This window comes from Mya arenaria, chromosome 8 (genome assembly GCF_026914265.1).
Source record: "Mya arenaria isolate MELC-2E11 chromosome 8, ASM2691426v1".
In the NCBI taxonomy this organism is placed as follows: Eukaryota; Metazoa; Mollusca; class Bivalvia; order Myida; family Myidae; genus Mya; species Mya arenaria.
In genome coordinates, this window is record NC_069129.1 from 21,060,021 (window position 1) to 21,075,063 (window position 15,043).

The 15,043-nt window shown below is 35.5% G+C and overlaps 1 protein-coding gene across 1 annotated transcript; it reads left to right on the top strand.

Annotated features, from left to right (window-relative positions):
* The first annotated feature begins 3,047 nt into the window (after positions 1–3,047).
* On the top strand, positions 3,048–14,458 carry LOC128243686 (uncharacterized). The gene is made up of 6 exons (XM_052961589.1): positions 3,048–3,224; positions 4,483–4,656; positions 5,200–5,370; positions 8,384–8,525; positions 11,030–11,209; positions 13,438–14,458. Exons 1-6 carry the CDS (start codon positions 3,056–3,058, stop codon positions 13,628–13,630), a joined length of 1,029 nt encoding a protein of 342 aa, XP_052817549.1. The 5' UTR covers positions 3,048–3,055; the 3' UTR covers positions 13,631–14,458.
* The last annotated feature ends 585 nt before the right edge of the window (positions 14,459–15,043 follow it).

Below are 15,043 nucleotides of genomic sequence, written 5' to 3' on the forward strand. Positions count from 1 at the left end.
TGGCTATTGCCACTATGCTAAGGTGGTCGGCATTTGGAATCTCTTCAATCTCGAATATACCATTGTATTCGGAAAAGTCTGGTTTGAGTACATTAACACGTGAGCATTGCCTTATGCCTCAATATGCTGTGATGGCTCATGTTCGAGGCATTCACGAGTTTATGTTCAATTACCATGAATATTGCAAGAGTGGTAGGAATTTGCATTCCAGGCATATGCAGTGACCTATTCTGCTTGTTAATGGAGAACACTGCGTTGGAGATTGATTAACAACGGGTTGCAGACATCAGGTTTAAAGCTGCACTCTCACAGAATTACCGTTTTCCGTTTGTTTTATTTTTGCCTTGGAATTGGAAAATATTGCGTGAATATCTGCTAACCAGTGATTAAAGACTGCTTACAAAAAGTCAGATCGCAGATCTTCATAGTTCCATTCCAAATTTAATGTTTTATGGCTTAAACCGTTACTTACGGTTAAAGAAAAATGCATAAAACATCAATTTTGGGACGGAAATATATAAAGCTGCGATCTGATCTTTTGTCAGCAGTCTTTTATCATTGGTTTGCACATACTTACTCAAAAGAAATCTCGTAATCAAGACAAAAAATAAAAAAAAGTTGTCAAAGCGTTCAATCTGTGAGAGTGCAGCTTTAAAGCCTAGCTTAAGATTTGAAATTGAGGGTGTTTCTAGCACAGTTTCGAATTTAAATAAGTTCTATATAAGAAACAGTCGTTACATAGTACCTGTTTAACAAAAACAATAGCTTTATATTTTTTAGGGACAGATTTTGCCGAAATTTACCTTCAATGCCTTATAGATAGAAATTTGGGATCCCCGATTCGCATCTTACGATAAACAATCGAATGATGACCAAACGATTGACTGCTACCGAACATCCTTATCAACGGAGGGTACACAGGGGTAACATTTTGGATGGTATAAGAGGTGCAGGAGAGAAAACAGTGATTACTTAACAGGGAAAAGAGGGCTTTTCGTTAAGCAGTGTTGTCGAGTATCCAATATGTTTACTTTAAGATCAAGATAAGTAGCATTATCTTTATGTTAAGGTCTATAAACGTATGCTACATATATACAATATATGTCTTGAAGAAATTATATTTAAAAATATGGTAACATTTTGTAAAGTTATGAATGTGTTAGTATCCTTTCCTGAATGTGGCCATTTGAAGCGGTAATTTATCAAAGCCTGTCATTAATAAGCATACATCAAGTATATAAATATGCATTTATCACAAATCAGCATTGCTCTCTGGGATACGACATTATGTAACGGCAAACATCTTCACCGTATTCCGGGATAGTTTCCAAGGCTCTGTCGTGTGTATGTATTACAAAATGCACAGTTTTAGAATTATTTTAACCGCGCATTTGTTTAGGTGTTAACATATTTTAGGCTAACATGGAAGACGTCCCATTCCCAATGTGACGCCATAAAATTAACGTTTCATGTCCATATAAATAAGTAAATATTACACCAAAGTGCACAATTCAAGACTAAATTTAGACAAAATATTATAGCGTAAGAACCCTCAAATCTACTTATTCATTTATGCAGCATATTCTATGCTTCAAGGGGAAGACCGTTCAAGACTAAGTTGTGATCTCTAGGAAATATCAAATCGTGGACCGCCCATGACTAAAATAGCACATCTTATTGGGGTACCCTAGGCCTCAACCTCAACATACTTTGGGATTCCATGGAAGACGATGCACACCCAAAGGTGTTATGTCAAAGTTATTATTGACATGACAGTGTATTAATGTTAATTATACAGCATAGTCCACAGTTTAGGGCTTCACACACTTTGACCAGCCCAGTTGCGTTCATACCCCGATAATGACATCAACCCCGCAATTCATTCCTTAAACGAACATCAATATAGTCTGGGTATTAGTCATGATCATTTATTATGCCTTTAATATGATTAAAAATAAAACAAGGGCGTTGACAATTTGTACATTTTACTGCTATCCATAAACTGTTTAACTTAACCAAAACTGCGTTTACATGCTCTATATGTAGAATTTAAAATCCAGGGATCTGCCCTCCAAAACGTATCATATTTTGTATATCTTTGAAATTACATGATTCCCTTTATTTTTTGCAGAAATCCGTTGTCTAGCAGTCGTTCCGAATGCCCAATTCAACACGTGCAACCGTTACCCTGGCAACCGATGTGAATACACATGTACAAATGGCTACAAAGCTGCGTTTGACCATGCTGTTTGTCTAAATACAGGAAAATGGAATATTGATGTCAACAATATCTGTAAACGTGAGTTAATAATATCATTCTAGGAAAAAACTAGACGAGGAAAATGATGCATGATACTGTAAATTTGCCTAGTTATGATATAGAAACATTCGCTATTTATGCGCTGTTCATCCCAAGCATAACATTACATATCAAGGATATAATAACCAGTGTATGTAAACCACGTGATAAATTACATCATAAATGCTACGTCAGAAGGCAACATTTTGCTTCGAATGATAGCTTAAAACAAAGATAACTTTTCTTTTTCTTCACCAGTTTAAATGAAACAAAGGGCAGTCTCTGCCGAGAGCCCAGCCTTCGTTTCATTACCGGAGTTTGATTAGGTGATACGTTTGCTCAAAACTCAAAAACATGGACAAACCTGTTTCCAAAATAATGTTTTGACAGCGCTCCATCAGACGGCCGTATTGTGAAAAGGTTTGTCGAAGTGTTTTAGGAAACTAAACTCTCAATCAAACACTAGTACAAGACCGAAGGCGAGGCGTTGTAAGCGGCGTAGACTGCATTTGTTTAATTTAAAATGGTGAATAAGTAGTCAAGTTATCTTTGTTTAAAGACTTCATTTGAAGCTAAATATTGCCTTCCGACGTTACATTTATGACGTAATTTATCACGTGGTATACACACACTGATAACGCATAATGTTACTCCTTGGCGTGGCATGCGGAAATTTGCAGAACAATCTTATCCATAACAAGTGCCATTTGTCTACAAGTGATTTCTTCCATTTTTAATGTAGTGCCACAATGTCCGATGACGCTTATGAATGGATTAGCGCAAATAGCCGCTAACTGTGACGTCAGCGCCGGAAAATTGTGCAAGTACACATGCGCGGACGGGTACACCCTCAACAGTAAACTACCATCACTCACCTGTGGAGTGAACGGACAGTGGGTAGTTAAAAGTGACCAGCCTTGCATTTGTAAGTATTTTACCCTCTATCGACCCCTTCCTTTATTTTTTTATTCGACGCTGATGAATGCAATGTAAATGAATATATCATTCGCTGATCGTCGTCGGCAACCAAAGTACCCAGCAAACAATTGACGTTAGATAGACGTTGTAACATCGTCAGAAATTGACGTTGGTTAATCGTTGTATATTATTTGAAAATGAAAGTTTTTTAGACGTCAGACTCCGACTTTGAAACAACGTCGGAATGCTAACGTTGGAACAACGTCGGAGTTACGTATACTTTCTTCCGTTACACTTCATACACAACGAAGCATGGCGCAGAAGTGTATTCGGGGGTATACGATGATGTTTGTTCGTGTGAAATAATGTTCTTCAAATAAAGTATCCTAACTTGAAATGTCCCTTTTCAGTATAGTAAACGGAGGACTGTGATAAATCATTGATATATTGCAAGATAGTACCAACGGTTAATGTATGTTAGTATGTTTTGACAGAAATATATGGTTTGATGCGACATAGTTGCATAACCATTTGTTTTGTGTAAATACATACTAACAACCTTTAACTGTTTAGTGTTCCACATTTTATTGTGTTAACTACCCACTAACCGGGCCGATGATATATTTCGCCTAACCTGATTTTTATCTATAATTTATCAGTATGAATCAATTGGTTTGGTGATTTACTTAAATGAGTGCATTGGAACACTTGTGAAATACTGTCTTCTCATTGGACAAAAGAAAATGTTGACCACTAATAAAGCTACTTTCGTTACGAATATATCTGGATTTGACAGAATATTCCCAAACCCTTTAAGAATTATCTGAATAAATGGACCTGGAATATTGATAAATGAACTGAATGGAATAAATTAAATGAGGATATGGTTAAGAATTGTATTAAATACTCTGGTCCCGACTGGGCCTAAAAATACATTTGGTTTGGATTACCCGACCCTAACTACGAAACAGGCGCTGACCACGCCGTTTTAATAGTCAGTTGTTAAAAAAAAAAAAAAATGTTGTTCTTTTATGTGTGTGTTTTAATATGTTGTTTAAAACCTTTAAAGCCATAATATTACTTTAACATAATTCTCCAATGATGACAAATGTTCTTTTATAAAGCCTAATAAAAAATAAATGCAAAAAATAAAAAGCCTACCTTCACTACCCGTTTTTGAAAAGGATGTAACCCTAACCAAACAATTTTTTTTTTGCCCTGCATGTATTTGTCAATCCTTTAACAATCATTGGTGTAAATTTCAGTGAAAACGTGCCCAGAAAATGCACTACGATACGGAAACACCACTAATTGTAACACCCGCTCGGTCGGGACGCCTTGCAAATACACCTGTAACAGCGGATACAAGGCATTACCCAACTTAGATGAGGTGATCTGTAGAAAAGACCTTACATGGCACCCACAGAATGCTTGTCAAGGTAAAACTAAACGTGACCTTTGATAAAGTTTGAATGTTTTTATAATAACAATGTGACTTTACACATTTTTCAGTGTTTTTTCTATCACTTTACTAGTTATATAATAATTTACATATTGGGCCGATTAATCAGCACTTTGTTTAAGTTAACTGTTTTATCAACTGAATCATTATTGCTCTTAATAAAAACATGGACATACATGTGATCTTTGGACAACTTATTCAGCTTTGTTTGTTTTTATATGATCTCACCATAAAATAGTTAACCTTCAAAAGTTAACGTCGATGCCGTTAACAACGATGTTAACTTTAACAAATATCAGAAAAATCGGCCCAAGGTTAGAAAAGTTATTAACAATTGGACTTGTTTTCCATTTTAAAATGTTACAAACATGACACACAGAAGATGGAATTAAATGTTAAAAACATTGAACAGTAATGTCGACCATATTTTATAAATCATTTTGCATTTTAAAGAGTAAATATCCCTTTTTACTGCAATGGGAAAACTAATATTCATTTTTTGCGGGTTTTTACATTTCAGAAGTTAAATGCGACATGTCATTTGGATCCGTTACCATTCAAAAGGACTGTGACTTCAAGATCAACAGCAAATGCGGATACTCGTGCAGCAGTTCCTTTGAAAAACACTCAAACGTTACCATGTTAACTTGCCGCGCAGATGGCACGTGGAACCAAACAAACGTCTGCTTAGGTGAGTGGCACGAGAAATTTATTGTAACACGTGTCCATCTTAGAGATTCAGCAACCAATTGTATAAAACCGGTTGGTTTAAACATATTTTATTGAGCAAAATTTATCAACATTTCAATACAAATACATTATCAAATTTCAGGATGGAACGGTAGAAATAAACTAATAGAGTTCTTTTCCCTGGTATGATAAATTACAATTAGCATTTGAGGCAGATATTAGTGATGAAGTTTATATTAAATAATGTTTAAAATTTAGGTAATTGAATGAGAGACTTTAAATGCAACAACCTTTACTAAAGAAAAAAAAACTTTATTCTAAATTAAATAAGTGTATTGAAGTAGAAACAAATAATATAGTATGTGAAAGAACGAAGAAGAAATGAAAGAGAGGCAAAGTAAAAGATGTGTGATTGTGCACAACCAGTTAACTCTTTGGTTTGGATAAAGTTAGTCTATTGTTTATTGATCGGTCAATAATAATCCAATGATGTCTGTTGACCGTTTAAATTACTTAAATGTGCACACTAACGAAAAAATAACTTGCGGATAAGTTGTCAATGGTTGGTATTCAATATGCAACTTATGGTCAAACTTGATTGACTCCATTCACTGTATAGGTCCGTTATTTATGGCACGCAATCCGATTAGCTACATCGTTTTTGGATCCAATTAAGACCAATATTGAATACCAGCCCAGTTTTATACCATACGATATCCTGGGGATACGTTATCCAGGGTTTGTATTCAATATGCAACTTATGGTCATACATGATTGACTCCATTCACTGTATAGGTCCGTCATTTATATCACGCAATCCGATTAGCTACATCGTTCTTAGATCCAATTAAGACCAATATTGAATACCAGCCCAGTTTTAAACCATACGATAACCTGGGGATACGTTATCCAGGGTTGGTATTCAATATGCAACTACAGTCAATCTTATGGTCATACATGAATGAATCCATTCACTGTATAGGTCCGTTATTTATGGCACGCAATCCGATTAGCTACATCGTTTTTGGATCCAATTAAGACCAATATTGAATACCAGCCCAGTTTTATACCATTGGTCCCCCGTGTAAATAAGCTTGATATTTCATCTCGTCATCCGTAGTTATGTCAAATGGGTATGCCTAGTGACCCCATATGATGTCGGTACCATATGCAAGGGCATAGCTTGTTGATTATTTATACGCTCGAGTATAAAATAAATTACCTTGAAGGCTTGAGGTCATCTTATGAACTGGCGTACGACTAACGGGTTGTATTAATATTTTTAGTTAAATATCATGTCTGGGTTACCAATTTAATTGAATCTTTTAATCATAAAATCAAATAAATGTTGAAAAAAATGCTCAAATAAGCTCCTACTGGTTGGAGAGTAGTAGCCGGCAGTTTTTGCATGTTTTTGAAGATTTTCTCGGTAGATCGAAATGTAACGGAAATAATACTTACATTTTATTAAACTAGGGGTCAAGGTCTACTAACTTTACAATATTAATATTTGTGTCGTCACGAAGCGCGTGCCTAATTTGGGCCACAAAGGGGGTAATCAATTAGTGCCAATTTACGGATTATAAGAAGCAGTACCCGGCAGTTTTATTTCAGTACCGCTCCTTGACTATAAAACCGATATTTATCGGCTTATTAAGTATAATTTCCCCAGGACGCGCCTCTATTGAACAGGGAAGTAATACTGGTAACCAAGCGCTGGAGTAGTCTCGCTTTAACAACGCGTCTAAAACCACACCATGGATACATAAAATTTTGAATATGTCTCAATATTGTTTGAAAGCGATTGACAGGCAATATGCAAATATCATTTCAATGGGCTTTTTAAAAAATACATTTTGCTGTGATTCATCGACGAATAATCGTTTATAACCAACACTTGACTGTCGCTAAATGCTAGTGCTATAATTAGATATGCAAATTTATTCAATTGCGCATGCGCAGTAACATTCACGTTCTCTCCCCCACGAGAAAGTTGGCGAACCTTTTGACATTTCCAATACTTTTTGTAAATAAAATGTTTAAACGTACGTTTTGTGTTGGATTCGATGCAAATGGTGTTGCTTGGATACGATTCTTTTTTACCATTGTAAGAAGATTTAAAAAAAAACACGAATAAAAAGCGATTGCCGGCTACTGCTTTCCGCCGGCTTCTGCTCTCCAACCAGTAGTTTCGAAAAAGTATGACTAGTCAGGAATACTCCTCCAAAAAGCGGTAGTACGATACGAGCGTAGATTAGATGGACCCATTATCCGTAAAATGAATATTATGCTAATATTTTTGGTTCTACCTTAATTCGGACGTATATATTGTAATCTCCCAAGCCCAAACAAAGCTGGTGTCCAGTGTTGTTTTCGGTATTTTTTCTCCTAATAAAACCCTTTTAAAATTATTCAAAAACTTGGGGTTACCATACCTTCCAAGTTACGATATCGTAAAAGTTGTGGTTATACTTCTTTATGAAACGGCTCCCAGGTATCCAAAATTCACATAAAGTCAAATGTTACTCTGTCGAAGGCGTTGGGACCACGGTCATTGACGATTGTTTGTACAAAGTTTCAATAACATCAGCCTACATTCATGATTTGTTTTGTGGAACCTGGTTGTGTTTCCTTAAGTCGTAATATCAATGCCGTATTTGCTAACCTGCAAACAGTATGAAACGTGGTGTCACTGAAAACGTATATATTTTCAAATAATTTGAAAACATGTTTCATCGAATAATTTTACTAAATAACACTTCAAACCAGTGTTAGAATCTTTCAATATGTATGATTTCAAGTAATTCCGATCCTGCAGTTCAAATAAAAAAATGTACATGTTTAAAGAAAAAAAACATTACTATACAGGAAGGAGTATTTTGTAACATGATTTTGAAACTGAAATAAATACATTTTACAACGTAATCTTACATGCAACAAAACTGACGACGAAATTAGCATAAAGTATGTACAGGCAGAACGTTAGTTGTATATATTTGAATTTTTTCTTACAGAGGCATCTAACGTGGCGGTTACGGATGCCCAGACCGGAAGTGGCGGAGCAATTTCCCAGGCCGGGGCAACAGCGGGGATTGTGATCCTTGTCGTCATAATTGTGGCACTAGTGTTGGTTATAGCCTTTGTCTTCTTTCGAAAGTAAGTACACGTAGCATATAGTTCACACTTTGTTTATCACGGGTAAAAAAATGTAACGAAAACGTTTGTAGAGTTTTCTATATATTTATACCTAGCGTGTTTTCAACTGTGTAAAGTATTTTTAAAAGGGTTATACACCAGTCAATTGTAACCACGGCCCCTCCAGGTCTGGGGAATAGCCGGGACTTTGACTCTCGGTCCAGCCAAGCCCGGGTAAAACCCACGCCCTGCGGGAACGAACTAATGGTAAAATAACCGCCAAATGCCCCCGCACCCCAGGGACCCTAAGTAAGGCACATAAAACCATCGCATTCACCCGGCACTGCGGGCCATTGGGAAGGTAAAAACACGGCCCATTTCCCCGGCTATCCCCGGTATACCCCCGGACCTTGGGGGGCCGTGGTTACTATTGACTGGTGCTTTAGAGTTAGCTTATCCTTTAGTCAAACGTAAACTACAGTCGAACTCGCTATGTCGAACTCTGTTATGGTTATGTCGAATTTTCTTAAAAAATGTGTTGCGTTTAGTTAGATATGTTTTGTATTTCGGTTATATCGAATGTTCGTTATCTCGAAATATTTCCCGAGGTCTCAACGACTTCGACATAGCGATTTTTGACTGTATATGTGGATTGAGCATGCCTTTGCGCCACATCTTGTCATCGTCTTAGACGTTTGCGGCACTACAAGGCACATGTAATAAACGCTAGGTGATTCCATATTTGAAAACTTATTCGGAACTCCTCGGCCATTTTTTATCGAAATCAACCTCGGATGTATGCCTGTACATTAGTAGAAGGGGTTCGTTTACTTTTAAATAAAAGTATAGATTAATTTAAGCATTTTAACGTTTAAAAGTTTTAATTAATTGACCAATAACATGTATTTTTGCTGATTTTGCCATTAAAGTGAAACTCTTGATTGCCAGTGATGTGAATTATTGCATGAATGATTCAGATTTCCAAGAGTCAAGTTATTAATTTTAACTGCCTAATTGAAATTACTACGCGATCTTCTTGCAGCGTAGTTAAATATTAAGATTTCTGACATGATTGTAAACCGCCCACATACATCCGAGGATATTTTCGATGGAAAATGGCCGAGGTATTCCGAATGTCGAGAATTCTGTCAGTTTCATCGAAGAAACGATCATTCCGTTAAATTTTACCCTTGTAGCTGGTCCTATGCTTTGGGTTTTTTCCGAACGTATGGCATTGTACAAGAAATAAAATTTTGTTGGACGATACTTTTAATCTAATAATAAAAAAACGAAACATTTCTACAAATCATTAATGTTTTAAAGTTTGTTAGAAATTGTGACTTTACATTTAGACTGATAACCCATTCATCCCAAGTCATCGTTTGGTTAAAGATGCACTCTTACTCCCAAATAAGATTTACCACAATTAATAATATTGTTTAAATATTCCTAAAAGGATGAATAAATGTTGAAAACAATGGTTCTTATGAAGGATACCGAGTCTAAAAAATGAGCATAAAACACGGTATTTCTACCTTATGAGACTACAGTAGACCACAGTAAATCTTTTAGCATTCACCAATCATTTAATATTTTTGCGTTTTCTGTTATTGAATACACGGTTACAATCTTGTTATCAGAAATTAATATTTTTCATAAATGCATTATTAGGAAGTAGTTAAATATATATCAGTTAAAATTGATGTTCGTTATACATGTGTATGTATTGATTTTGAATAAGAGTGTCACTTTAACTGACTATTTGGAAGCTCTTTGTATTAATAAGGATAGTGTGAATGTATGTGCAGTCGGCCTTCGTTGGTTTTGTCACGCTGGGCGTCTCTCGTCTCTCATTTAGAGTCTGTGAGGCAATACACGTGTGCCAAGAACACGTCAAGTATTTGTCCTAGATATCTCCATGATTTCATAGCAATCACTTTATCTGAACGAAAGAGGCGTTTGTTCAATCCAGCACGTTGTTTTCATTTAATTTTACTACATTGTAAATATATGGTATTTGTAATAGATACAGTACGAGATTTTCTGTAAAAGAGTAACTGTATTTGATTTATGCGACGATAAATGTATTGCATATATAAGTGAGCAAATAAATGCATTAATAAATAAATAAATAAATAAATAAATAAATAAATAAATAAATAAATAAATAAATAAATATAGATTTAACAATAGATAAATAGAAATATTTTTCCGAAAGATAAACATTAGATTATTATCATGGCCTTTCTAAATACAATGTATCGGCTAGTGGGATTACTCAAAATTCTCGTGCACGGTCCGTGTACAACCGTAAGAAGGCACTCTTTCAAAAGCTCTGCTTGGGGTCTAGTCGTATAACCATAAGATATGATTATCGATAAGTTGAAATGCAAGATTTTTAAAAAAAAGTTCATAGCCGAAAACCAATTTCTATGACTTTTTAGTGTCTAAAACTCATGGTCCATAGCTGAATCAAAAAGTCCCCTTTTGTATTTTTTTCTGATCCCTAATCCTGTTTGCTTTAGGAGGAAGTCTTCGGAAGTCCCATACTCCACGGCATCATTCCATAACAAAGGTGACGTGGCCATAGAGAATCCGGGTTACCAGGCAACACCAAGCGCCACGCCCACCCCCGATCGGCGAGGTTATGGCGTAGACGACCACACATACTCAACCGTGGATGCTAGCCAGATGCAGCCTGTCAAGTATGTTTTTCCATTCCTGCATTTTCAGCAAACGTTTTAAAATACAGTCAAAATGTGCTATGTCGAAGTCGTTAGGACCACGGAAACGACTTCGAGATATCGAACATTCGATATAAGCGAAACACCAAACATATCTAACTAAACCCAGCCCATTCTTAAAAAAGTTCGATATAATAAGAACATCGAGATATCAGGATTCGACATAACAAGATTCAACTATATGAACGGAATACGGCTCATATATCAATTCACTAACCGAAACTTTGAACATGGAACTAGGTGCATACGAATTACAATATTGAAATATTTTAATTTCATTGTTTCGAGCCAATTGACCAGTCGCCAAAGCAAATACTTTAACTTTTTGAGACCACTTTTGGATGGTTTTCAGTTAACCCATTGGAGAATGCAATTCTTTTGCTTTTATTTATTTATAAAATATCATCCTGTTATTTGTGTACTGATTTTTTTAATTGACAATCGGCGACTGGTCAGGTAAACTGATTGTTTGGTTGACAATTGGCGACTGGTCAGGTAAACTGATTGCTTGATTGACAATCCGCGACTGGTCAGGTCAACTAATTGTTTGGTTGACAATCGGCGACTGGTCAGGTCAACTAATTGTTTGGTTGACAATTGGCGACTGGTCAGGTCAACTAATTGTTTGGTTGGAAGATGAATTTCATTTCATTTGTGTTTGTAGGTGCTATTCGCAAATACGTAAACTTTTTATAAAACCACTGTATTATGTAAATCCATCTGTTTTTAAGTTTCATAAATTACTGACTTCGTATGACAAGACTGAAATTATGAATGTCTGTAAATATATGAAACAAGCATTTGTTATACGCAACTCAATAATTAATAACATGACATAAGTACACTACTAAAGATAATTGTCCTCACTGCCAATGTTATCAAGTAATACATACTATAAGGTTAGTTACTTAGAAATCAATTCTTGACTTTTGCTTGACAACATGCCTTAAATTTGTTAAAAAATCCTCTTAGTTTGTTTAGAGAAATGACATGAACTTATGTATAACTATATGTATTAAGACGATGTACAATTGTATAAGTCTAATAAAATATCTGTTCTGTTCTGTTCTGTTCTGTTGACAATCGGCGACTGGTCAGGTCAACTAATTGTTTGGTTGACAATTGGCGACTGGTCAGGTAAACTGATTGCTTGATTGACAAGTGGCGTCTGGTCAGGTAAACTGATTGCTTGATTGACAATCGGCGACTGGTCAATTATAAGTACGGAAGTCATCGCGAAATGACCAAACATCACAAGGAAGAAGGGTTTCGTTAACATATTACTTTTTATTACTGTTCAATTAGAGTTATTTTACTTACTTTTATTAACAACCACCAGCTGGCAAAAAGGCAATTAAACATAGTTCTGTAAATATAAGCCTCAAACCATTCAAATTTCAATTGCGTTTTTAACGCTTTTCGGAGAAATAGAGCATACTTTGTTACAATTTTCAATGATGATTTACAAAAAAAAATCATATTGAACTTTGATAATGTTTATCATTAAACAAACATTTTTTTAGCATTTCACACGAAATTATTTCTTGTTTCTCGCATGTGAGTTTGTTTCGTGGTCACCAAGCCGGACAAGTGTGTTTTTTTTCGGGTACTCCGGTTTCCCCCACAACACAAGACCACCGTCTCGCGTAAAATTGTGTCAAAGAGAGTGATAAATATAATGGTGTTGTAACTTGTTTCGCAATCGTTGTTAAAGCTGCACTCTCACAGATAGAACGTTTTGACAACTTTTTAATATTTTGTCTTGGAACGAGCCAATTTTTGCGAAAATCCATGGAAACCAGTTATATAAAATTGCTGACAAAAAATGAGATCGCATATTTTTATATTTAAATTCAAAAATTGATGTTTTTGCAGTTTTCTTAAACCGTTAGGTTTAAGCCATAAAACATTAATTTTCGAACGGAAATATGAAAATCTGCGATCTCATCTTTAATCAGCAATCTTTTACTATTGGTTTGCAGATATTTACGCAAAAAATTGCTCATTCCAAGACAAAACATTTAAAAGTTGTCAAAAGGGTAAATCTGTGAGAGTGCAGCTTTAAATAAATAACTCTAAACTAAACAAAACTTAACTAAATTATTTCTTTCGATAGCTGACCCTAAAACACATGGTCCTGTCCCTCTAATAACGTGATAAGATTATTGTTAATTACATATACTTTTCAGATTTGATCGCCTCCCCAATTCGCCTGGCAGTGGTGGTGCCAAAGACGATGGGTTCGTTAACCCGATGTACCATAATAACCAACCAGGAAGCGAACAACTGGCGGAAACAGCGCAGATCGATATCACCATGGATGGTGACGACGGCGTTCTTACCAAAGACTCTTGGCTCAAGGAACAGCAGAAGTCGTATTAGCTGACTTGACAACAGTTACCAGATTTCTCCACGTTTTATGTGTTTTGTTATTAACAGTGTACGCATACAGTCGAATCCGGTTCGCTCGAAGTTCAATGGACCGGCGAATTGCTTCGAGTCTCGGGAAATTCGAGCCGGGCGCGGGAGTGATTTCATTCGGTAAATTTGTTTTCTCGATCCTTAACATCCAGTTCGAGCCAACGGGGAAATCGAGCAAAGCGAATTCGAGCCAATGGGGTTCGATTGTACTTGATTGAATGTTATACATATCATTGACCTATTATGTTAATATAAACTTGATGATGTTGTTATATGTTTTCATTTGACGTTTGTGTAAGTGAAGTGAGAGATTGTTGGCATTAAAAGCGACGGAGCCAATCTTCACACATGTTTTAATTCCATTCATTAACGCGAAGACGTTGCCATGATTCTTAGACATGATTAGTTGGGAGCATAATGTATAAAAGTATATATATACCGGTACCGATATTTGGTATCATTGTATTGACAGTTGCGTCGAAATGTTACGAAGTGATACAAAACTGTGTATAAAGCAGTTGAGTGATGTTAGTAGACTTATTATTGGTATGTTTTACTGTGTTTATTTTCGCAATTATTAATTGCAATTATACTTAAGCAGAATAATCATATAGTCCCTATGCAATATGAAATCCTCTGATATGTTAATGAATATGTGATTTAGTGTGTTTGTGTAACGAGTGATCTTTTAAAAGATTTTTAAATATTTTTAAATGTCTATATCAGATAAAAATGTTATATTTTCTATCGTTATTATATTAATAAAGGATCTTCTTACTGAACTTCTTACTCGACTTTGTTTTTTTCGGACTCAAATTAAGAATCACCGGGCCTAAAACTCGCGAAAAATCTTAAGCATGCCACGATTTATTATCTTCCCTCTGTTACCAAAAACATGTTTTTATAAAAAAATGTCCCTTTAGTATTCCCAATCCCTTTAAAGCTGCACCCTCACAGATTTAACATTTTGACCATTTTTTTATTTATTGTCTTGGAACGAGCCAATTTTTGCGAAAATCCATGGAAACCAGTTATATAAGACTGCTGACAAAAAATCGAATCGCAGATTTTCACATTTAAGTAGAAAAATCATGTTATTAGCATTTTTCTTAAACCGTTAGTAACGGTCTAAGCCACAAAACATCAGTTTTCGAACGGAAATATGAAAATCTACGATCTGTTTTGTTTTGTTAGCAATCTTACACCATTGGTTTGCAGATATTTACCCCAAAAATTGCTCTTTTTGCTCTTTCCAAGACAAAAAAACAACGTTGTATAAAGGGTATATCTGTGAGAGTGCACCTTTAATATTCCCAATCCCTTTAAAAGGACTAAATCACCTCGACGTATACCAACACCAAGATAATGAGGTTA